The sequence below is a fragment of the Camellia sinensis genome, chromosome 6, assembly GCF_055761805.1.
Source record: "Camellia sinensis isolate YWXY chromosome 6, ASM5576180v1, whole genome shotgun sequence".
Classification (NCBI taxonomy): domain Eukaryota; kingdom Viridiplantae; phylum Streptophyta; class Magnoliopsida; order Ericales; family Theaceae; genus Camellia; species Camellia sinensis.
The window spans coordinates 196,726,781-196,751,436 of record NC_138966.1 but is presented as its reverse complement, the minus strand read 5'-3'; the positions used below and the strand labels follow the sequence as shown (position 1 = coordinate 196,751,436).

General features: G+C 31.6%; 1 protein-coding gene and 1 long non-coding RNA gene across 4 annotated transcripts; both read right to left on the bottom strand.

Annotated features, from left to right (window-relative positions):
- Positions 1 to 370: 370 nt before the first annotated feature.
- On the bottom strand, positions 371 to 4,492 carry LOC145792174 (uncharacterized). Of its 2 annotated transcripts, XR_014331446.1 has the most exons (3): positions 4,406 to 4,492; positions 3,432 to 3,518; positions 371 to 703 (listed from the first exon to the last, which is right to left on the bottom strand). It is a non-coding gene; the product is annotated as an uncharacterized LOC145792174 (long non-coding RNA). The 2 variants fall into 2 exon arrangements; XR_014331445.1 differs by lacking the exon at positions 371 to 703 and having other exon boundaries at positions 3,292 to 3,518.
- Positions 4,493 to 10,832: 6,340 nt separating this feature from the next.
- On the bottom strand, positions 10,833 to 22,334 carry LOC145789067 (putative histone-arginine methyltransferase 1.3). Of its 2 annotated transcripts, XM_082872874.1 has the most exons (16): positions 21,061 to 22,334; positions 20,708 to 20,770; positions 20,330 to 20,432; positions 19,535 to 19,678; positions 19,192 to 19,295; positions 18,957 to 19,055; positions 18,787 to 18,856; positions 18,273 to 18,369; positions 17,626 to 17,680; positions 16,823 to 16,906; positions 14,441 to 14,518; positions 13,890 to 13,993; positions 13,628 to 13,800; positions 13,385 to 13,536; positions 13,150 to 13,232; positions 10,833 to 11,189 (listed from the first exon to the last, which is right to left on the bottom strand). In XM_082872874.1, the coding sequence occupies exons 1-16, from the start codon at positions 21,265 to 21,267 to the stop codon at positions 11,180 to 11,182; spliced, it is 1,626 nt and encodes a 541-aa protein (XP_082729000.1). In that variant the 5' UTR covers positions 21,268 to 22,334; the 3' UTR covers positions 10,833 to 11,179. The 2 variants fall into 2 exon arrangements, with proteins under 2 accessions (XP_082729000.1, XP_082729001.1); XM_082872875.1 differs by lacking the exon at positions 13,150 to 13,232 and having other exon boundaries at positions 11,005 to 11,189.
- Between the last annotated feature and the right edge of the window lie 2,322 nt (positions 22,335 to 24,656).

Genomic DNA, 24,656 nt, shown 5'->3' with positions numbered 1-24,656 from the left:
CAAAGTGAGAGACTCGGTCATTACCTCCTTATCAACACTTTTCCATAAAATCAAATTCCATCTAAAGTCAAAAATCTAAAGATTTCTGTTTGATCAAAAAAATTTCATAATTACTAAAATTCTACTCGGGTTTTCTTTCAAAATTCTTTCCTCCCAAGGAGCTTTCGATTTTATTCCAAGTATCTAATCAAACAATTGTCTCCTTAGTCAAATATCTTTTAGGGGATTCCAAATTTTATTCAAAATTGAAGATTTGGTCACCACTTCCTTTTTCATAAAAGTTGAAATTCCCCCTAAAATCAATGACTTAAAGATTCTTATTCAATCAAACACCTTCCATAATCTCTGTGGCTCTACTTAAGTTGGAAAGTTTCTTTTTTTTAGAAATTATTCTTTAATCACATGTTTTCTTGGAGATTTAAATTTTAAAAAGGCAATCATTCTTTTCTTTTTTTTATTTATTGCTAAGGCAAGAACCTAAATTCAAACTCAAATTCTTTATAATCGGGAAACCACCGCCCTAATTTACTACCGATTACTCAAATCATGATCAAAATATGAATCACTGCCTAAATTGAATCCCCAAATCTTTGAAATTGGATTACTGCCCCAAATACCTCGGATTGCCACAGAATCAAATCACTGCCATATCAGACTCCCCAAAGTTTGGGAATGAAATCCCTGTCTTTCTCATAGTTGATCCCTGGAATCAAATCAAATCATTTCCAAAATATCACATAAGCACATAAGTAGCATTCATGCCTATTGGGGGCGTAGGGTTGCCCTGTACTAATTTAGAAATGAAATCTAAGATTCACTAAACCATTCAAAGAGGCAATAATACAATCCTAGAAAAAAGGTATCCTGCCCTAGTCAAGAAGGTGCTAATGCTCTCTATATGCAAAAGGTAAGTTTGGTCAAAAAAGGGTAAATCAGTTAATGCTATGGACTCCCTGGACTATGAAGCAATACAATGTGCAGATGTCAATGAGATTTCTAATTCTATCAGAGAACTAGGAATGAACAACTTGCTAGCAGAGTGAATCAAGGTACGAGTACAAATCATATTTGTCAAAATCAGCTTCAAATGGCTCTAGTCGTGTGTAATAACAAGCTAAATGCAGAAACCTATAAATAAAGTCAATAATGATTACATGATTATGCAGGATTTCCTAAAACCGAATGGTTAGAAAACATGGAAGCATTGACCTTGAGTGGTTGAGAGATGTTCCTCCAGACAAGGCAAAGTAAGTCATCTCGAACCACAGACTTGTAATCATGCATAAACCTTACCATTTTGTATAAACAGTGAAACATCTAATGAACCATGATAACAGAGCTTGCTATAACATGTATTTCATCAGGTAGTCTGTTTGTATGTGGGGAAAGATTTTCATTGATAGGGTTGCTTTTGCTACTCATTTAAGTGAATTTAAACCAAAATTTATATATAATCAACTTCATTTTCTTAAATGACCGAGTTTAACTCAAACTAATCATGCTTATTCTCTACGGAAGAGAATTTACTTACTAATTATAACTTAATGATCTTAGTTTAACTTAAGCACCTCACTTAAAGTTTTTTTTCTCTTCTACCTCTCAAGAAGAAATTTTCTCTCTAACTTTATCCATCCTTCTCTCTTTTGTTGTATGAAATAATAGCTTAAGCCACTAATTGTTTCATTATCTTAAGTGACTTTAATTAGTCTCTAAGAAAGAGAATTTACTGAGTAATTATAGCTTAACAATATTACTTTAACTTAAACACCTCACTTACGGTTTTCTAAATCACCTACGTGTTGATATTCCATTTTTGAAGTTCTTCTGTTCCTTCCTTTATTTCTATCATGAGTAATTGTTTCATTCCCTGTATCAGAATTTCATCGTTTATGCGACCTTAGCTACGTTTTACAGTGCTAGGGCATTTCTTCAATACAATTGGTTTTCTCTATATACTAAAATTTTGTTTCAGAAAATAAAAAGAAAAATCTCATAGTTAAGGTTAAAAGGGAAAAGAGGTTAAAAGTCCCCCAAAAAACATATAAATACATAAATAAATAAAATAAAGTAGATAATTATTGGACACCCCACAAAATGGAATTTTCCATACAACACCAAGAATATATCTGATAACAAGAAAAATATGGCTTTAACAACAGAATCAAGAGAAGCAGATTCTAACATATGTTTCTCCACAACTAGTACTAACTCTGCCGAAGCCACTTCTGCGTCATTTCAGTTCAAAATGATTTAGGTAACTATCAATTATGTCTAAACAGCTAGCATCACAAAGAGACAGTTAAAAGGGCTTCAAAGATTTGAGAGTTAAGGACCAAAATACTATACAAGCACAAAAGATATAATTGGACTCTACTCTACTATTCACGATTAACCAAATATTTGGAAAGAGCGAAAGCACCAATAAAAGGAAGAAGATGATTCGTAGAAGCAATTTTCCTTATCTAGAAAATTGTGACCTTAAAAATTGTGCCTGACCTAGTCTCAATTAGAGCAATCCTCCCCCCCCCCCCAAAAAAAAAAAAATAATAATAAATAAATAAATAAGAAGGTTGTTTCTCAATACCACACTTCCCCTGCAAAATAATTCGAAACACAATGAGGTACAAGTCCTTAAGCAGAACTTCACTCAATTTCTAGAGAGCTTGACAAAAATTTCTTAGTTGGTAAATTTTTCAAATCAATTTTTAATTTCTTGTTAAATTGTTTCAAGCATGAATTTATTGATCTTTGATGTATTTTAAATCATGTTTACAAGATGGAATGAAAAGAGGCTTTAGTAAAGCAAAAGCATAGCTATTTTGGGGGTGAGTTTTCATGATTGCGCAGAATTGAAATTGTGCAGAGGCCTGACTTTGATGAATTTTTAAAAATAGTTCTCTACCTCGTAATTTCATGAAATTTTAACAGGCAGTCCCTCCATAAGCCTAGTATATTGTGTAATAGAAGAAAATTCCAATAAATGAATTTTAAATAAATCTCAAACTAGGTTGTGTTTTGTTTTATTACTATGCTGAATTCTATTTTAACCTACTGTTTTCTATAAGTTTTTTAGTCGAGGAGACACTCAAAACAATTCAAAATAAGTCAAATTTCTTGAAGTTGTACCAGGGGAGCACAATAAATCACTGCCTTCAAACTCTATTGCAAAATGTGCTAAAATTTTATTGGATTTTCACCAAAAATTTATCATTAGATCTTCAAGTTTTCTATCTGAATCAAAAATGAAAGAGTGAAAGAATCAAGTCTTATTATGTAGCAGACGCATAGAAGAAGTGTAAATTGAATCAAATTATGGTTGAACAACCTCACCTATTCACTTCAATGAAAAGCTAAAACACTTCCACTTAAACAAAACACATTCAGAAAGTAGCATTGACAGCAAAATCGAAAGAAACAATACATACACATACCTGTAGGGCAAAGGAAAATCATATTTGGATATGAGACAGAGAGGGCACAGCTTGTCAATACAAAATCAAGGCATCGACATTTCTACCCTGCAATGAATCCAATATTAAAGAGATGCTCGATAAGGACCAACAACATATGGTGAATGTCATTGTATTTTTATAAGAAAAGTGAGGTCATACCACCCCAGAATAGAGTAAACAACATAAATACAAGATCAGCTCTACAGGAAACATAAGCATGAGATGAGATATAACTGTTTGAACTAGCAATATTATCATCATGACAATAATCTGTTTGACCCATCATAATCACTTTGTTGCCAAAATTCATGAGCCCATAAGAAGCTCAAGGAAAAGCCAATTCAATGTAGAGAGAAAGCTCATAACTTTGTCTAATTTCTTGATATGGATTCATAAAAAGCAAGCTAACAAATCAACCTAAAAACAAAAATATTTGCGTATAAAACTACGGCATTATGGTAATTATGTAACCATCCTCTATTTTTGGAATTATAACATCAGTTTTTAAATATTTAGCTTATTTTTTTTATTTTTTTTTTTAAATGAAATGAAAGAAAGAAAGAAAGATGGAAAAGAAAAGGGAAAAAGATAGCACATAGAACTCTAGGTCAATACCAAATCAAAGCCCTAAATCTAAGAGAACCAAAAACTCTAGATTGTAGCATTTCGAATTAGCTAGCTCAGGATCTGCATCCGTTCAATCCAGATCAAAGTCATTCAAATCAAAAACAACATCAGTCAAGTCCATATTTGAGCTTAAAATCTTAGGCCAGAACAATAAATAAGCAAACGAATAAAAGTAGTTTGATCTCAAATCCAACATCTACGAATCGAATGCAAATGACACGCATGAGGTGGATCGAAGCCCTAACTGTGGGAGAGAAAGAGATCGAGGGAGGAGAGAAGACAGAGAAAGAGATCGAGGGAGTGGAGGAGGGGAGAGGAGCCCTAACCTGTTCAGATCAATTGAAGAAGCTGAGGTATTCTTCGTCTGCTCTCTTCTTCTCCTCCTCCTCCTCGTCTTCGTCTTCTGTCTCAATGTTTTAAAAACCGGACCGGTGAACGAACCGGAAAAGGCATCGGGTGGACGGGTCACCGGTTCAACCGTCGGGTTGAACCGGAATCGAACAGTGACGTAATAAATATATTAAAATTATATTTAAATAAAAATATAAGTAATAAAATTATAAATTAAAAATATTAAAAATATTAAATTATCTTAAATATTTGTCCTAATATTTTTTTTACTGAAAAATATAATAATATATTTTAAAATATTATTAATTTCAATTTTGGAAGATGAAATCAAATATTTAATATTCCCTCCATATGATTTTAATTCAAATAATTTGATTGAAAGGAAAGCAAAAATTTTGGAGGGATATCAAAATTTCAATATTCCCTCCAATACATTTGATTAAATCCCACATAGATTTCTTGAGTTTTTTTGAAAGAGTTTTTTTCTTATAAATAGGTGAAGACTTTCACAATAATTTCATCAAACTCTTAATGGGATTCCTCACAAGAGGAGACCCTTGAAAAAGAGTTTGAAATTAAAATTTTCTTATATTCTTATATTTTATATATATATATATATATATATATAAAATAAGAAAGAAAGAAAGAAAAGAAAGAAAGAAGATAAAAAAAACACAGAAAAATAAAAAAAAAAAAAAATTTCAAACCGGTCCGGTTCGGTCAACCCGTCACCGGGTCGACCGGTTCACCGGTTTAACCGGTGGGTTCACCGGTTTTCACTAAAGAGGCCGGTTTTTACCTTTGTCCGGTTTTAGGGGGCTGACCGGACCGGAACCCCATCCGGTCACCGGTTCAACCGGTTGAACCGGCCGGTCCGGTCCGGTTTTTAAAACCATGTTCTGTCTCCACCTTCTTCTCCTCCCTTTTCTTCGTCTTCTCCTATTCTCTCTCCCTTTCCTTTGTTTCTCCTTTTTATTTTTTTTCCCCCTGTTGCTGATTCACCCGTCGCTCTCTCTCTTCTATTTCTCCCTCCTCCTTTAGTTTCTTCCCTCACTTTTTTTTTTTATCCTTATTTTTATTAAACCTAAAATTCATAAAATAAATTATTTTTATTTAAAAAGACTCATTTTTTATTAAAAAATTTAAAAAATATGTTTATTAATTTTATTATTATTGTAATTATATAAAAATTAATGATTTTTCTTTTTATTTTAGACATATAATAAATAAATAAAATTATATATATTAAACGTGTCTCCAGCATGTCATGTCCTCTATTTTTTAAAAATTTACGTGTCTCGTATCCATATCCGTGCATCATATCATATAACCATGAATATCCCAAGAACTAGTGCAAAACTCAACAATCCAAAGTCAATTACAAGAGAAATACCTTCAATGGGAGCAACAATAATGATTAATAATTGTCGTGTAACAGTTTGAATTCAGCAACAAACATTATGAATCAAACCAAAACATGATTCTCCAAGAACCTAAAGGTTCAGATTATACAGAGCTTAGAATTAGAATTCGAAACTCAAGAGATTCATATATCTAATTGAGATAAATCATCAACCACGACAAGCAACGTAAATTATAGTTAAAATTTGAATCAAATTGTTTACCTGAATCGAACATTGAGGCGTACGATTCTCAGCTAACACCTAGCCTGCACCTAGCCCCTACTATCTCCATTGCCTGCACCTAGCCTGTCAAAACCTCCAAATTACATTTCTCAGCAAAACAGTCCCAACCTAACATGGTAACCATCTAATGCAAAATGCTTATATCAAAACAAGGCATGTTTTTTCCCCTAGGAAATTCAATTTTAAATTACATTTTCTTACAAAAACAAACTATTTCTCAACAACTACACTTCCAGTTATCCTCATTTATCTCAGCAAACTCACAGGAAAAACAAATAAAATAATAATAAATAAAAATGTGGAATCAAATAGAAATAAATGAGGAAAGTTGAATTGGGGAATCTAAATGAATTTGGTGGGTTTAAAACTTTATCATAAACGGGGTTTAGATAAAAACGAACAGGAAAATAAAACCCACGAAATCTATATAGAATCTCATGCGATTTTGCAAGAAATGTAATCAATCACCTACTTGTATAAAAGCAAGAATTCAATGAGAATGTCAAATAGAGAAAATTGGAAAGATTTATCAGATGCAGCTGAGCTTACTGATCTCCGACTGTGCCATGTGGCCGAAGTGGTGTACTTGGGAATCCAGTCAATGCTGGAGAACCAAGTTCGTCTTCGGTGTAGCAGGAGAGAGAGAAGAGAGAAAAATGAAGCAAATATAGGGTTTGTGTTTTGACATATTATTTTCAAAATAAATTTTTTAAGAGAATTTAAAAATTTTGAAAATTTGTCTAATTATAGATTTTGAAAATAATTTTCAAATGTTGGAGTTTGGGATGATTTAATAGTTATTATTATTATTTTTGTAGTTGATTAAATGGGTATAAGAGAAAAAGTGATTGAGAAAAAGAGAAGAGAATGAAAAAGTGATTATTAATGTGTAGTTGAAAAAAAAAGTGATTTTGAAAAAAAATTTAAAAATTTTCAACCAAACATGTTTTTGGAGACAAACCACATAGACTATTTTTTTTACAAAAAAAACTAGGTCTCAAAATTTGGCACCCCAAATTTATCCACAAATGGCTATATGTGGTGGAGATTGAATTCAATTCATGCTTCACTATAGATCATGTATGAAGAAAAATATTATGGCGATTTTTTTTTAAGGTCCCTGATATTAAAATTTTGTAGCATAAAGGGGACTTGATATTTTCATAATATCTAAGGTCCCTTAACATTGATCTAGAGAAAATTCGATTCAGAGAATTTCTCTGGATAAATCACAGAGAAAATTCCAAAGTTCTCTGGACATATCACAGAGAAAATTCCAATTCCAAATTTCTCTGGATATATCAAACAGAAAATTTTACTCATCGACACCAAATTTTTTTGGACACATCATAGAGAAAATTTTACACATCACCCACATGAAATTTCTCTGGACACATTACAGAGAAATTTTACACATCTCCAACACCAAATTTCTCTGGACACATCACAGAGAAAATTTTACACATCACCAACACCAAATTTCTCTGGTTTCAAACCAGAGAAAATTGAAATTTCTCTAAGTTCAAATTAGAGAATTTTTTTTTCTTTTTCCTTTTCTTATTTCAACTTCTATTTATTAACAATACTGTTGTTGTTGACCATTACTCCATATCCAGTTTATGCAACCATTTATGTATAAACTAATATTTCTACAAAACCCTTTACAATAACATTAGAATTAAACATTCAAAAAATACAAGGACCAACCAACATTCTAATCCTTAGGGAGCATTTTATGTTGCATGATTTTCTTACCTGGCTAGATCTGGATAAACTTGGCCGCCTTGATCTCGCACGTCTCTAAACATCGAAAGAAATGAGTTGAACCCTTTAGATGAAGCCCCGCCCAATATCCACAGTAGAAAGTTACTAAACAAATTCATGGTCCCAACTTTGTTCACAAATTTTTTTGGCTTTGTTCACATCTGTAGATGCACATCTTGACCAGGTAGATGTTGTGTTTTCTTGGCAGCATTATCTTTTACTTTTGTGCATAACGATCGCTGCTTCTGCTTCATGTATTGGATGACTAGAGAAATTCTCTGGTTTGAACTAAATTTTTTTTAGGTTGGTCTAGAGAAATTCTCTGGTTTGGATTGAAATTTCTCTAGATTGATTTGAGAGACTTTAGACATTCTCTCCTTGACATTTCATCAAACACTTTTTTTGCTGAATCCATGTCCTCAGCTCCCGAATACACCTTTTTATGTGGATTTCTTCAATAAATGTTGTATGAAGATTTTAAGATTTGGTTTATTGAGATCAACAATAAAGACAATGAAGAAGAAACGAGAAAAAAGTAAGAGAAGCAATGATAAATATTTTCCAGTTGTGCTTGTGAATATGTAACTGATGCATTTTGTTTCTGCTTTCATATCTGCTATAATGCTTTTATAAAGATTACTAGTGTTCTGCTTCTTGATATTTTTCCTCCGAGGGTAATGATATTTGTTGACGGAGGAATCTTCATCAGAGGACTAGTGATTGGAGGAACAATAATGAGGACTAGTGCGTTGCTTCATATAAATCTTGTTGTATAAAGCATTATCAAGAATCTTCATATAAATCGACGATCAGCTTTATAAATCTTGTTAGTGCGAATTCCTCTGTCGTAGTCAATGCCAATGAAGCTTTGAACAATGTTGCAGACAAAGAGGAGAGAGAGAGAGAGTTATTTGGTGCAAGAAGGGAGAGGAGAGAAAATGAAAGAATGGGTGTTATATATGGGTATAGGTGAGGGACCTTAGACTACAAATTTTTTTTATTGTGGACCTCTCCCATTGCTAAAAGTTGGAGAGGGATGTTAGACTAATTTTCTCTAAATAATATGAATGAAATATAAGTTTTTTTTTTTTAATTTTTTAAATCAGTATTTAAATTTATAATGTAAATACAATGAAAATGAAAATATTATGTATGAATCTTATAAATAGTATATTAAACGGTTGGTGTTGTTTTTGTGCAAAGTGTGCAGTAGACGATGATAAACCACCAGTGCGGAATTGAAGTCAAGGTCCATGAGACTTTCCCAAACAGAGTCTAGAATTAGCTGAGACTAACAATTTTGACTCCCAGTGAATGATGAATTCTTTCACATAATTATATATAACTTTTGCTCTCTTTTCTTTTTTATATTTTCTTTTTATCTTTTTCTTTATTTTTTTGCTCTTTAGTAGGACACAAATGAGAGGAGAGGAGATGAAGAGATAGAAGTAGAAATTAAGTTTTTTTTTTTTTTTTTTTTTTTTTTTTGGTGGTTAAAGAGATGAAGAGACTTGAATTTTAGGAATTTTCTTAAATTGAATTGTATAACATTGAATGGATAAAAATAAGTTCAAGAATTGATCTGATATCTCTTTCATGGACCAATTATTTCTATTTGATTATGTTTGGATGACAAGAATTATAGAGAAGGAATATGTGAATCTCATTATAATAAACTTAAAAAGTATAAGATATATTTTTTTGGGAAAATCGGTTTAAGGTCCCTATCCAACTTTTAGTAATGGATTAGGTCCACAATGTGTTCTTTTGTAGCCTAAGGTCCCTTAATGTTATTTTAGAGTGTAAAATACCTGTCTTACCCTTATTTATAATATACGTTTTTTTGAATTTGGCAGCTAAAGATCATATTGATATTTTGTGGGAGATTACGTGAGGATGAACTTAACGATTCAGATTTTTGTGGAGATTTTCTAGGGTTTTTGTAGATGTTGAAATCCTGTTCGTTGTTTGTAGGTGTTGAAATCCTATACGAGTTGAAATCATGTTCGTTATTTGTAGATGTTGATCGATCGTGTAGGAGTTGAAATCTGGTTCATTGTGTTTGATTTGATTTCATGTGGAGTTGAATTAGATAAGTTTTCAATTTTTGATTTGATTTGATCGTGTAGGTGTTGAATTAGGTTTTTGTTTTTAGTTTTGATCAATGTGAGAGAGACGAACTCAGTGTTGTTGTTTTTGATTTTTGAAGTTAATTTTTCATTATCTGTTATTGATGAATTTTCGATGGAGTTGATTTTGATTTTTGGAGTTGCTTTTTCATTCTCTGTCAACATGGTTATGAGTTGTTTTTTGGTGCTCTGTTTTTTTACGTTTTTGTGCTCTGTTTTTTGTTCACTTTGCATTTTTTGTGTAGTGCAGAGAAAATTGCAGGTTTGTTACTATAATTGAACTCAAATCACAGAGAAAATTGTAAACTTGTAGTGCAGTGAAAACCACAGAGAAAATTGTAAGTAGGCAGAGAAATTTACAGATGTAGCAATAGAGTAGTAAGTGTTTTGTTTTTTTTTTTTTTAATTTTTTGAATTGAATGTTTTTTGAACATAACAGATCTTCTCTGTGATTTTTTTATGTGCTTGTGTTTGATATATTTTTGTCTCTTGATGTTAATGTGTTGTTTTTGTTATATTGAAAGTGAATATGAGTTCACAAATTTCTCTAGACTTTTCTTTGTAGTCCAGAGAAAATCATATGATTGTATTACAAATGATAAGTATTACAAATTTCTCTGGACTTATATGTTGTGTTACAAGGTAGCAACATAAACATGACAGAGAAAATTACACAACAGAGAAATTTTGAGGAAATGGAGCATTAAACAAAATAAATATGCCAGAGAAAATTAGACACAAGACATAAACATATTGTGGCCAGAGAAAATTATAAATGCTGCCAGAGAAAATTAGACACACAAGTAAGAAAAGTAATTTGGCCAGAGAAAATTATAAATGCCAGAGAAAATTAGCCACACCAATAGAGTAGTAAGCCACAGATAATTTGCTTGAGAAAATAATGCAGAAACATAAGCATGCCTGATAAAATTACACAATAGAGAAACACAAATGTAACAAGCCAGAGAAATTTACAAAAACAAGAACACAAGAAGCTTCAATAAGAAGCCCCAAATGCACAGAAAGCAGTTCAATTTTGACAGTTGGAAGGAAAGCAACCCATCATCAGTTGGAAGCAAAGAAATTCTGGACTTCCAAAGAATTTCTCTGGATTCAACCCAGAGAAAAATTTCTCTGGTCCAGAATTTCTCTGGAATGATAAAACTCTGATTTGATCAATTTGTCATTGGTTTTGCTGCTGCTGATTCAATCACAATTTCCTGCACAAACAAATTAATAGTTCTTCTATGAGTTTGTGATAGATTTTCTTTAAACTTAATGGTATGAATTTCTCTGGGTTGAATCCAGAGAAAATTCAAATTTCTCTGGATCACTTTCTCTGGGTTGAATTTCTCTGGGTTGAATCCAGAGAAAATTCAAATTTCTCTGGATCACTTTCTCTGGGTTGAATCCAGAGAAAATTCAAATTTCTCTGAACCTGAAGATATTATATTCAACACTAGATATATATATATATATATGTGCTGACATTGTATATATATATATGTATGTATCATATATATATATATATATATATATGTTTGCAACCATAGATAAGATAACTAAGAGTGACTGTTTGATTATGGTTGCAAATGGTCTTAATTGATTAATTATGATATATATACTAGTCAAGACAGTAAGCAACAGATTGTATATATATATATGTATGTATCATATATATATATATATATATATATCTATCAACTCCACTCCACTTTGTTTGTTTACCCAGAAAATCAAATTTGCCAAACTTAGTACTTTTGTTTGGCTGAATTTGTTTTCGTACTCGCCGGAAAATACCCAACACCAGTACCAGCATGACAAAGGAGAATATCCAACAGACGTAGGGTATTTTGGTCCAAGAAATTGATAAAATGAGCTGGTATTTTGGTTAGGGACCTGAGGCAGTATTAGATTTTGTAATGTCCTTTATGCAGAAAATTGTTATTATTAGGGAGCTTAAAAAAAAAACCCCTATTTTTTTTATAATTATATTATTTAAGAAAATGGAATGTTTTTAGATTTATTTTTGTTAAAAAACTCTGACTAAATTTTCCATTTTATCTTCTTGTTTTTTTAAGAATATAAATAGATATTAAAAAAATATTCGAATTGGTGAACCCAATTGATTGATATGCAAAGTTTGATTCCATTTGATTTGGTTTGGTTATAAATAAATATTAAAATGAAAAACTTACTTATAAATTTGATCTTGAGTAATGGTGATTTATTTAACCTTAAAGATTTTTTTATAGATCAATTAGTCCCATTAATTTTGAAAAGATAGATTTAATATATTATTTAAAAACTAGATTTAGTTATACTCTTATTTCTATTATATTTCTTTCTTTTTTTCTTTTGTGCTAAAAAGGTAAGGTATATAATATATGAGAATCAATTTGGAATGAATTTTTATATGTGAATTTTTTTTTTATTTAAAAAACATTTCAAAACGAGTACATAAATGACTTGAAATATAAAATTTTTTACACATTCCAAAACGATGTGCAATTCTTCGAACTTTTCAAAAAAAAGTATAAAAACTCCTTAGAATTAATTTTGTCAATTTGTTTTTTAAGTTGGTCACAAACTATGCTTTTTAACTTTCAAAAGTGAATGTTTTAGGAAGTGTTTTATAAGTTGGCCTTTTTACTTCATTACGAAAAAAACGTTTAAAAAAGTTAAAAGGTAATTTGACATATATAAGTCAACAAATTTGGCTTATAAACTTGTTCCCAAAATCAAATTGAAAAATTAGAAGGCATATTTGAATGAAAATTTTAATTTCTAGAGATTTAATCGGAAAAGTAGTATAATTCAATATTTGTTGTTTTTCTCCATCTCGGAAGAAGTAACAGTGACCGTATAAATAGAACTAGCTCCTAGAAACTAGCAGTCACCACTTCAACATTTTCTGAAATTTGAAATTTTCTTTCAGAAACACTTAATTGGTAGGTTTGTTCGTATAACGGTGAAAATTTGTACTAGTATAAATGGTTATCAAGATAACATAATTTGAAGCAAGCCACATTTGATTATTCAACTAGTCAAAATCTTGATATTCTCCGGGTTTTGAACAATGAAATTTTTTACTCATTTTGATATAATTTACAGAGAATCAATCAATATTCAGTAGCTTCTCTTCCTTTTTTCTTTTTATTTATTTTTTCAGTGACTCACTCAATGTACTCAATATCCACATTTTGAGATGGTTGATGCATCAACTCAAATGCTTCTTCTTCCTGTGATTGTATTTGTATATCCTGCCAAGCAGCAAACCAAGTCACCGACACTACGAAAAATGACCAAATGCATAGGAAAAGCAAAACAATGGCAAGGCATGGTGTGCCATTATTCCTTTGTTTCAAAACCAAATCATGAGGATCACAACATGATGACAAAGATGATTCAATACCTGTGTATTTTTTAGATGATGTGTTGGTTGATCTTGGGCAATTGAATAGGCTTGGGGTTGAGACATTCGGTAATAGGGCTCTTTGAGATCAAATTTGCCGGATGATGTATGGACTATTCCTCCTTGTCCGGCACCAGCGCCCCAACTTTTAGCTATTTAAGTTCATTTACCACTAATTAGATCATTTAAAGAATCCTATTAACAAACAAATACAACTGAACTAGTTAGATCATGAACACTAACTTGTCATCGTTAAGTTAATAGAATAACTCTGAGCATTGTGTGCAATCATGTGGAGTTGGCCTGTAATTTCTTGTCCTGGCATGACATAAAGTGGCTGAGAGAGGACACAACGCAGCTGATACCAGTGGGTTGTAGCCGCACCAGGAGCTGTGCTCAGCCACCTTTGTACAGTACTGTAGAATGAGGAATTAACAATGGTTGTGAGAGAGAGAGAGAGAGAGAGAGAGAGAGGAACATTATTAATCAAACATCAAATGATTACCTCCCATCGAACAATACATCAAACCAACATGCCAACCCATGAATTCTAGTACCCGCAGGGGCTTTGAATTTCAATGGAACATCAATTTCATACAACTCCTCTTCCTGCAGAATGAAAAATATAAGACAATCATCAAGCTTCATTCCATACTTCAATCCCATTTAACATGGATATATTACAGCCTCTATGGGTAGTTTCATAATCAGGTTGCATCATATTCCATTGCCCAAACAATCCCACAAAGTTTACAAAACAGAAATCCATATATACCCTGCAAAGAAAGACAATGTGAGCAGCTATCAAAACCTCCGACATTTTTGTACCCTAGGAGACCCCCTTTGTGATCCATAATTTCAGCAGTTCCATAGTTACAGAAACAGTAATTCCATTCCACAAAACCTTTTTAACTTGACCTCTTCAAATCCAAGAATGCCCACCAGTCATGGACTATGAAAGAACAATTGCTGTGCTAATAAAGAAACAAGTATTTTTTTTATAAATATTACTGTTGTTGGCAAGTGATAGTTCTTATTTAGACAGTTAACTAATACCTTTATAGAAGTGAAGTTAATCGTATGAGATATTGCTGGAGCCACTAATAGACTAGGATCAAAAGCATCCACCACTGGCTGTACAGAAAGTAAAGGGGAGAGAGAAAGAGAGAGATCATTAGAGGTCACCATGATAAAAACAGAAAAGCCAACATAATTACTGTCAATAAACATGACAGACAGAAGTGTATGCAGACACATTGTACTCGAAAGTTTCAAGAACCTTTGAACAATGCTTTACCATCAAGTTGATGGTAACCATGGCGTGCACACAAACACACACACACACACATTGTACTTGAATGCTTCAAGAACCTTTCAACAATGCTTTCCTGCCAACACATTTATAATATGAGTGTTCAAATTGACCTAATTCAATTCATATGTGGAAACTGCAGGCAGCTTTTTTCTGTCAGTGACTGTATCAAGATTTACCACAATCTAACAATGTGAGTGTTCACAGTTTCTACTTTCAACTGGAATCCCTTAAAAGTTTCTCCTAATTTTTCTTTCTACACAGACCACATCATCCACATCATGGAAGAGAGAGAACTCTTCTAATGAAGACAAATAACAGATTCTTCCAAAAGGACACACCTCAATGAACATTGACCTGCCACAAATAAAATCATCTCAAACAAGCCTTGAGACCATCTGCTTTTTGTTATGATGTCTTAAATAATGTCATTTCCATATGTTTGAAAAGATTTTGAGGGTGGCAATCCAAGGGGCGGGCTACCTTTCATAAAAAAAAAAAAATCCCACTGTGAACCAGTAAAATAGGGAATGATTCATGCTAGTGGATTTAATTATTAGTTATTTCAGTGTTAACAAGAGAATGAAATATATTGACGTTCTAGAAGGTACACATACTTCAAAATTGCTTACAATCTAAGGTTATAGATAATCTGAATTAGATGTGCATGGACAAAATCTCCACTGCTTGGTAAAGAAGACACTCTTACAAATGGGATCAAAACTCATAAGCTTGGTGTGTACCCATGCAATATAGAAATAACTAAATCCTACATGAAAATGAAGTTCTAAGAAAAATTTACATTCTTCAAATGATCACTACTTACAGCTATCCCAACTTTAACCAAACCAAGCCTCCAAACTCATCAAATGGGGTCGTTTACATAAATCCTTCTTCTCTACTCCCAATTTTATTAATCAAAATACCCTTCTAGAGCTTTTAAATGGTGATGTTGTTCTTCACGGTGATTTTTTATAATAAGAAAATTTTGCATAACAAACAAAAGATGTAACTTCAAAGAACTAACCTCTACAAACCAAACTCTATTTATCAACAACTAAATTATTGAAGGAAAAGAGCAGGAATAGGTTCAACAAATAAGATGCATTATAATGCACTTGTAGACATTTAAAGCCAAGCATAATGAGAAAACTGTGACACCATCTTAAAAATTCAATAATATTTGTAGTACTTGCAAGTTCTGCTATCAAAATCTTAGGATTCGCAATTCTTGCAAAATCGATACGAATCTATGGGTATTCGAAGTGAATCTCTAGTGAATCGCACGATTCACAATCGATTCACAATTTAATTCACTTTTTACGATTTATGTAATTTTTGAAATTATTATGTCTGACATATTTTAGACGTTTTTTCTCTATCTTTTTAGTGAAAATGACATAAACAACTTCTAATAACATTTAATACCAAAATAACCAACATATATACATGATTTGTTGTTATTTTAGGAATCATGGAATTTTTAATAGGATCCAATCAGATTCAGTCAGACTCGACATATTTTTAACTTTCTCATTTTTTTTCCCTTTAAAAAATCATAATATATCTTCTAAAGATGTTTAAAATTAAAGTTACACTATGAATTATCTATTGTTAGTTTATTAAATTGAATATTATATGTGTGAGGTTAGTTATACCTTTTAAAATATTTTAATTCTTTCTTATTATTTGCTCACTATTACTTAGAAAAGTATGTTTGTTTATTGTCCAAATATCAATATCATTGTTAATTATTGTTACTTTGAAAATTGATAGTTTTATCTATTTGTTATTATCTTTATTAAGAATGGTTGATAAAAACTATCTAAAAAAGAAAAAGGTAAGATGGTGATCTTACATACGAACTTTGTTAACTTTTTACCTATTAAACTACGTGATTATCATTCAAAATAACATTTTCATAGATTTAAGTCTAAATATTTTATATTCATAAGATATATTTGATATCTAAATGTATGGATATATATGCTTTTAAGTAATTTAAAAAAGTGACCGAATATTTACAATTCACGATTCACGATTCACGATTCGCGATTCGGTACGAAACCATTTCGATTCATGGTACGAATCCCGATTTGACAATTATGCTTGCAAGTAAGACGAACCTGAGAAAAGTACCCTTGGAAAGCAGATCCATATAAAGGTGTTAGATCAACCTCATAATAACTTCGTTGCTGCCAAAAGAGGGCCTGCGTAGATAAGAGTAAAAAATATTAGACCACTTTCATTGCCAAAAAAACCAAAACACAACAAAAAACAAGTTTTTATGGTAGTAACAAATAAACAATATAAAGCAAATGGATGCATTTAGCAACAAGTGACCAAACAAAAATAAACTGATTCTAAAACAGAAGACAAAATTTTCCTAGTGAAGATATTATCTTCATTAAAGAAGAGCACAAGAGCCCAGCATATTTGCAAGGAAAAATAATGAAGGGTAAAAGCAGTGATATAATTTAATGTATCTTACCCAAAATTACAAATAATTCAATGACCTAATATTGTTTTTAGTCCCCTTTTTGCTTGTTTAATTTCTCAAGTAAAATAACAGCACAAACAAGTTCCTGATTTTTTGATCCAGGACTTTGTCCCAGTAAAATGCAACGTTCACTACAATTTGCATACAAATAGGTGTAAGACTAGTTCGATCACTATTTAATTGGATAGATTCCAAAAGGTCAACTTACATTTAAAAACTGAATTTTTTATTTTTATTTTTGATAAATAAATTTAAAAAAAAAAAAAAAAAAAAAAAAACTGAAATTGAATTCTTTTGACAAGAAATAGGAGGGGAAAATCACCTACAATTGAGGTCATGCAAATTTCACATATCATTCTTAACCTTCACTTAATCACAGGGTACATGATAGTGATTAACCCTACAAATGCTTCAACTCATTTCACTTACCTTATTTGCAATCTCAACATACAAATATTCATCACTGAATGGTGCCATATGTATTCTGCAGGAGCAATCAAACTTAAACATCAGAACCCAAACAAATGACACATAACAAAGCACACATATTAATCTTTGCAACAAATATGATAAAACACAGTGAAACAAATATATGTAGGCACTCCTAGGGACCCTTGCTACACTTTGGGTTCAGTCAACCCCAACCCCACTATATACCTAAGCCACTAACAAATAAATAAATAAATAACACCTACCCTCCCACTTATAGTCCATAGTGAAAATTTAAAAACTGTTCCGGACATAAATATCAAAGAAAAACACAGAAACATCAATAATTAACGTACTTAACATCCTAAGCAAGGCCTAAAGCTAGAATCCTGCCAACTAACATGGCTGCTTTTGAATTGAGTTTCTTCCATCTCTTATAGAATTTCCAATATGTTCCATGCATGATATTTGCACCATAACGTATGCAGAAAAGTCAAAGCACATAAGTTCACAGAGGGAAGTCAAGCTAGTAACTGAAAGTCTTCTAATTTAATACAGGAGATTAAGGGAGTATGACAATGAGAACCATTAAACATTTTTCCATGGTATTGTGTAGGTACAAAAATCATTAAGATCATAGCAATCACCTTCCAATCGTAGGAAACATCTTTCCATTAGGAACAAGGAACCGATCCCTTGCAATTACATAGGTCTCCAGCATTCTTTCATTGACTAACAAGGTCCCTAAAAGAAGAAAAAAAGATTCTGAGACTTCATTCTGTGCATAAAAAACAATAGATAATCTCCCCATCACTATTAATAGAATAGATTGTCCAACATGCAGACTGGGCGGAGTGCCATTCTAAAATACCACAATGTGTCACTTTTTTAATAGATATCTTTCCCAATTTTCACTTGTGTCCAAGCATATACTAACTTCATGCCAATTCTATAATGTTACAAAAGTGTCTCCATTACTTAACCAGAAAAGAGGGTAAAAAAAAACACACGCACACACACTTTGTAACATAACATTGATGGTGTCACTAAATTGCATAGTAATAATAAAAAAAACAAACATGGCATTATATGTTTAATATCACAGAAAATGCCATAGTTAACTAGAATTTGTCAATAGCGCACATGCCATGATAAGCTTACCCATTGGCTCCGAGATCAAAATATCTACTTTCTCAGGCAATTCAACTTCTTCAACTTTACCCTTGACTACCTATAATTTAAGTGAAAACATGCCCCCCAAAAAGGATAAGAAACAGTGTTCTAACTCCGTTAACATTTAAATTGAAATGCAAGAAAACAAAAAATTGCACCGTAATTCTTTGAGCCAACAATGGGTTCCCAGCAATAAGTTTCCTGGCATATTCTACCATTTCAGATGCTTCCACTGCATAAACATGTTTAGCGCCAGCCTGATATGAGAAAAAAAAGTGAGGCAGAGAAAAAGAGAGGGTGGAGTTGGGATAGAATTCTAGAAGCCAACAAACAAAGATAAATCCATTAAGTCAGTATATTTTCATGCACAAACACAAACAAAACTTAGGCAACCTGAGCGGCAAATAAGGACAGAATACCGCTACCAGCACCAACATCCACAACCACACGACCAACAAAATCAGTGCAATTCTCAATGACTGCAGCATAATAAGTTCCTGAAACAAGCATGTTTATCATGTCACTCACGCATGCACCTTGTGATCTATAACTACTCAATATAGACATGCATTTCTTTACAATTAAGGAAAACAAAAATGTTTGACAAGATACAAAGCATTTTACCAGCAGCACAATGGCACATATGCCTTTAACAAAGAATTTTTAATTACAAACATAGAAGGTAAACACCTACAACAAGATCAGCAAGCAACAAATCAAAGCTCAGTAATATTACCTGTCCTCACATAATCCTGTAGCATATTTTGTTGATGTAGCAATTGTCCATAGTAATGAAAATACATTTTGGCAGAAGATGACTCTATCTTATCATCAAACTTGCTTTTAGAAGCTGATAATGTTCCATTTGGTTCACATGATCCTGCAAGGGAAAACAAGAAACAATTAGGCTTCTCTAAACCATGATTTACAACTGCTCCTCATTCAAAATCTCAATTTCTCCATCTTAATTAGGGATTTTTTTTTTCTTTTCTCATTGTATAAGGGTGGTGCCCCCTTGGCACCTTCTCTAATGTAATTTTACTTATCAAAAAATGTCAAAAAAAATTTTTAATGAACACTTGGGCAATCTTAAGAAGTATTTGAAACGTGTGAAAGTGTCCAAAATAATTAAATTTAATCTGAGTTAGGGACACATCACCGAAGTATGCCCAAGAGGTGTCAATACTAAACGCATGCCCAACAGAGATACAACACCCAATTAAAGTGCCTATAGCTATTAGGGCACAATCTTATGCAAAAGCATTCAAAATAAGTTGGGACATATGACTTCAAATAGAAGCTTCACCTCATTTAAAGTTCCATGCAAGATACGATTGTTCTTTGTACAAATTACAAGCAAAGCACTAAAGAATCTTAATGACCAAACAATACTCAATAGAACAACTAAACAAAATATAAAATAGGGAAAAAGGGGTTGCAACAAATCAAAACAAAAAAATTGTATCAAACAGGTGACTAGATATACATCCATTTTTTCAACAAAAATTATAGGCGGATATCAAAAGAGCACCTTGAACAACCACTTCATTCTTCCATTGGTCAAATGCACAATGGAAGTCCCTACTTTCCTCCTCCTTCCTAAACTGAATTGTGATTCCCCTTGAATAAGAGTTCTGGTTCAAAAGTAAAGGGGTCAACAAACATGCACATTTAGCAGCGCAAAACCAAACTGCATCATAAAGCCACCAAAATGTAAACATCGACATGTTTTCACTATATCCAAGGTGATAAAATATTGAATGTAAACAGCAATAACAACAACGATAAGAACCTTCAAAACATGGAGTCTAGCGAAGAAAGAAAACTAGATGCTGCCAAACAGTGTGTCCAATCTACATATAGAAAACAAAAAAACCGTAACCTATGAAAAACAATTTAAATTTCATACCTCTTTATCGGTATCAGAACCATCAGATATGCATACTGATTCAACAGGGCTTAACTTGAAAATCTGAAAAAAAATAAAAAATAAAAACAGTAAAAAAATAAAATAAAACCAGCAGTTAGATTAATTAATGTAAAAAGCAATTCAAAATCCAACACTACCATTATTAAAAAAAAAATTAGAATCAACCAAACCAAAATTACATGATATTTAAACTCTTCAAATAGTTCCATTGTTTCGCTTAGTCAATTAGTATTCAATAGAAATGACAAGACGTAACGCTTCAAATTTTGCTTTTGCAATTTCTCGGCAACCAAACAGAGACTGAATAACAATTCGCCAAATAAAATGGTAACCTGAGCAGTTCGAAGATCAATATGAACAGGCTCCTTCGCTTCAGAGTCTCGGTAGAATCGAAGCTCTGCAACTCCAGAATCGAAGCTGAAACGAGCAGTAACCGGCGAAGAAGAAACCGTAGAAAAGGACGAAGAGAGCTGAGAGACGGAGGCTATAGCGAACTCCTGTTGTTTGTGGTTTTGTTCCACTGCAATCTCCATTGCCATGTTATCCAAGCTCAGACCTGAGATTTTATGTATGGAGGTAGAGAGAGAAGAGAGAATTAGGGTTTAGAGAGAGAGAGAGAGAGAGAGAGAGAGAGCGCGACGAAGTTGGAGAGTTAGAGAATCGTTTTCGTCTGTGTCTATATATATATCTGAGAAAAACTCGGGGGGAGTTTCCGACTATTTAGGGGGCAAAACGCAGACAAATGCTTTTGCTTTTGAAAAGAAGCCCATTGTTCCACCAAATATTTATTCGGTGCTCCCCATGTGTCCATGTTTCTCTAGAATCAAAGTGTTCAAAGTTGGTGATAGTGGATGAATGTGGTGGCCATGGCCAGTAGTCGTTGGTGGTCTTTACTAGAATTAGTGATTAAATTCATGGAAAATTACGAGGTGATTCTATTTGGTTGAGAGTAATATTAGAGACACCAAGGCTATGTCTGGTGTAGAGTTGAAATCATGACTTTACATCTTTTTTTTTTGAGTATGATATTTGGTTAGAACTCTTAAAAATTAAATTCACATCACTTTTAAAAATTCGTTTAAAGAGAGGTTTGAATTTTAAAATTTAGTCTATTCAATCGTCTTTTTAGATGTCTGGCCGGTCGTTCAGTCGGTTAGTTGGAATAGTGCAAAATTTATTTATTTATTTTGACAATTGGCACCTATTATTTTTTATATATTAAATAAAAAATATTTTGTAGAATTTTTAAATTTTTTTTATGAGTTTTAAATAGAACTTTGGGTTGTGTGTTTAGTTATAAGTTGTAAGCTTTTAAATCAAATATCATATGCCACCTCAATTATTCCAAACTTAATTCAAAACTCTTTTCAAAATTTATAATCAAACAAATTTTCTGTACTCAAATTATAATTTCAAAACTCAGAAATTCAAAATACAATTATATTCTCAAATCATAATTCTAAAATTCTACCAAATACAATTTAAATTTTCTACTAAATAAATAACCAAATATCTTTCATAAGTATGGTATGAATGTAAACCCCACATTCATATGAGATATTCAAACATTTACTTAATAAAAAATTTATAATTCATAATATTTTCCTTTAGTTAAATATTAGGATGATAATCGTCACCGTCTGAGAGTTGGTTGAAGCTCACCACTTACTGTCGGTGGTGACAGTAAGTGAGGAAAAAATGAAAATTTACATTTTGAAATTTTAAAAAAATTTAAAATTAATTTTATATTTTTGAAAATGAAAATAATATGCTCAACAAATTTTTATTTTCAATTTAAAAAAATAAAAATGAAAACAAAAACATAAATAAAAAATAGGAAATAAAAATGTTATTAAACAACTTTTTATAATTTAGATTTTAAACTACCAATTGTCAAAGAAAACAAAAAAGAAGTATCATTGTAAAGTTGTTATTGGTAATCATAGTCCATTATTATGGAGGTTAGGCTGCTGATTGTGTCTCCTTCTGTCCCATTCTAGGATTATTTTCATGATTAAAAACATTTAATTTGTAAGATTTAATATATCATCTATATGATAAATTAAATATCAATAATCACATTACTTGAATAGTTTATTATCAAAACTTCACTTGCCAAATAAATTAAACAATTTAGGACATGAAAATAGTCCCCCAATGGGTCCCAAAAAGGGGCACCCCTCCCTACCATCTGCCTTGCGGAAAGGCAGAGACCCCAATTCCATAATTATGTGGTTGTACGTGTTTTATGGCACGTAAATCAGCTTAACCAATGGTAGAATCAAAATCTTTTTCCTTTTTTCTATTAGTTCCAATATAAAATATTATTTCTAACAATATTGCATGAGAAACAAGGAGAATAAAATAAGATAAATCATTTATAGGTGAACGTATAAAAACACTATTGAAATGTATAAAAATATATATATATTATTTCAATACTTGATGATATAGAGGGTAAAGTCTTTCCAGCTTACAATTTTATTTTTTTATTTTTTTTTATTTTCTACCCATGGGAATGGAACATCTCTCTAACTACTTTGGTAGAAATTAAGGACTTTGGTCGATTAAAGAATTCTCTCAAAATCTCATGTGTGTATTAGTCAAAAGTGTGACTTCCACAACTCCAATCACTCTTTTGCCGTCAATTTGAAGACATCAACTTTATGCACTCAGGTCAATAAATTAATAAATACTTCAAAAACAAACAAAAAAAAATTACTCCAACTAATTGACTTATGTTAGCCACAATAGAAAATAAAAAAAAAAAAATTAATTTAATTTAAATTTAGAGTTTTCTGCCCCCCTCTCAAGTAAAACAAAACTAATAACATGGTTACAACAGCTTGTTTGGTTCTGATTTAAAATAATAAAAAAAATTAAAAATTCTACTTTTTATCTTTCATATTTTAATGATTTTAATAAAATTTTTTAATATTTTAAGCAATTTTTTTTTTTTAAAATTTTTTAGATACACCTAACATAAATATATTTAAAAAGTATAATATTTACAAAAAAAATCTTTAAAAAATACACTAAATACCAAAAAATACAAAAAAATATAAAAAATAATACATTTTTCGTATTTTTGTGTATTTATTAATTTTTTAAAATATTTTATTATTTAGATACATCTAAGTAAGATGCATCTAAAAAAGTTTAAAAAATTGCTTAAAATATTAAAAATATTCACCAAAAATAAAAAAATACGAAAAACAAAAACTCAATTTTCAAAAAACTGAATTTAAAAAAAAGTAAAACCAAACACACTAGATCTTCCAAGATTGAATGTCTAGCTCACTCTACTATTATACCACACTAGAAGAAACCATCCAACTAGAACAACCACATCACAAGCTAAAAAGAAAATGCCAAAAGAAAGGTACCATAACAGTTCTAAAGTTGCAAATGTAAATTCATACCTTAATGACAAGAAAAAGATATTAAACTCAAAGTGGTCACCATGGTTCTTTCTCTGATGGCCTCCAAACAGTGCATCAAATCTTGTAGCATCCAATGTATCAGCTACCGACCAATTTTTAATCAGGTTGTGAGTTTTTTACCTTTATATAGGGAACAGAAATGAACAGCGCCAAATCTAACTAGAGCTGCAAAAGATGATTGATGTGGGTAACACTTGATTCATGATTCACAATTATGCTTCTCACTTCCTCTTAATAGAAGGTAAATCAGCACCTCATTCACTAATCAGGTGGGCTACTCTGCATTATTACTCAAGGGCTCATGCAATTTTGTCAACAAAAGAAATGAGCTTAACAAGCAAAAGCTGCAGCCTCTACAAGGACCGAATGTAGTTGACAATGTCACTGCATTAAGAATAACAATGCATTAAAACCCAACAGAACTTGGTGGCTCCTTCTAATTCTTCACCATCCTCCTTACCATTTCTTCTCACCACTCCATTTAG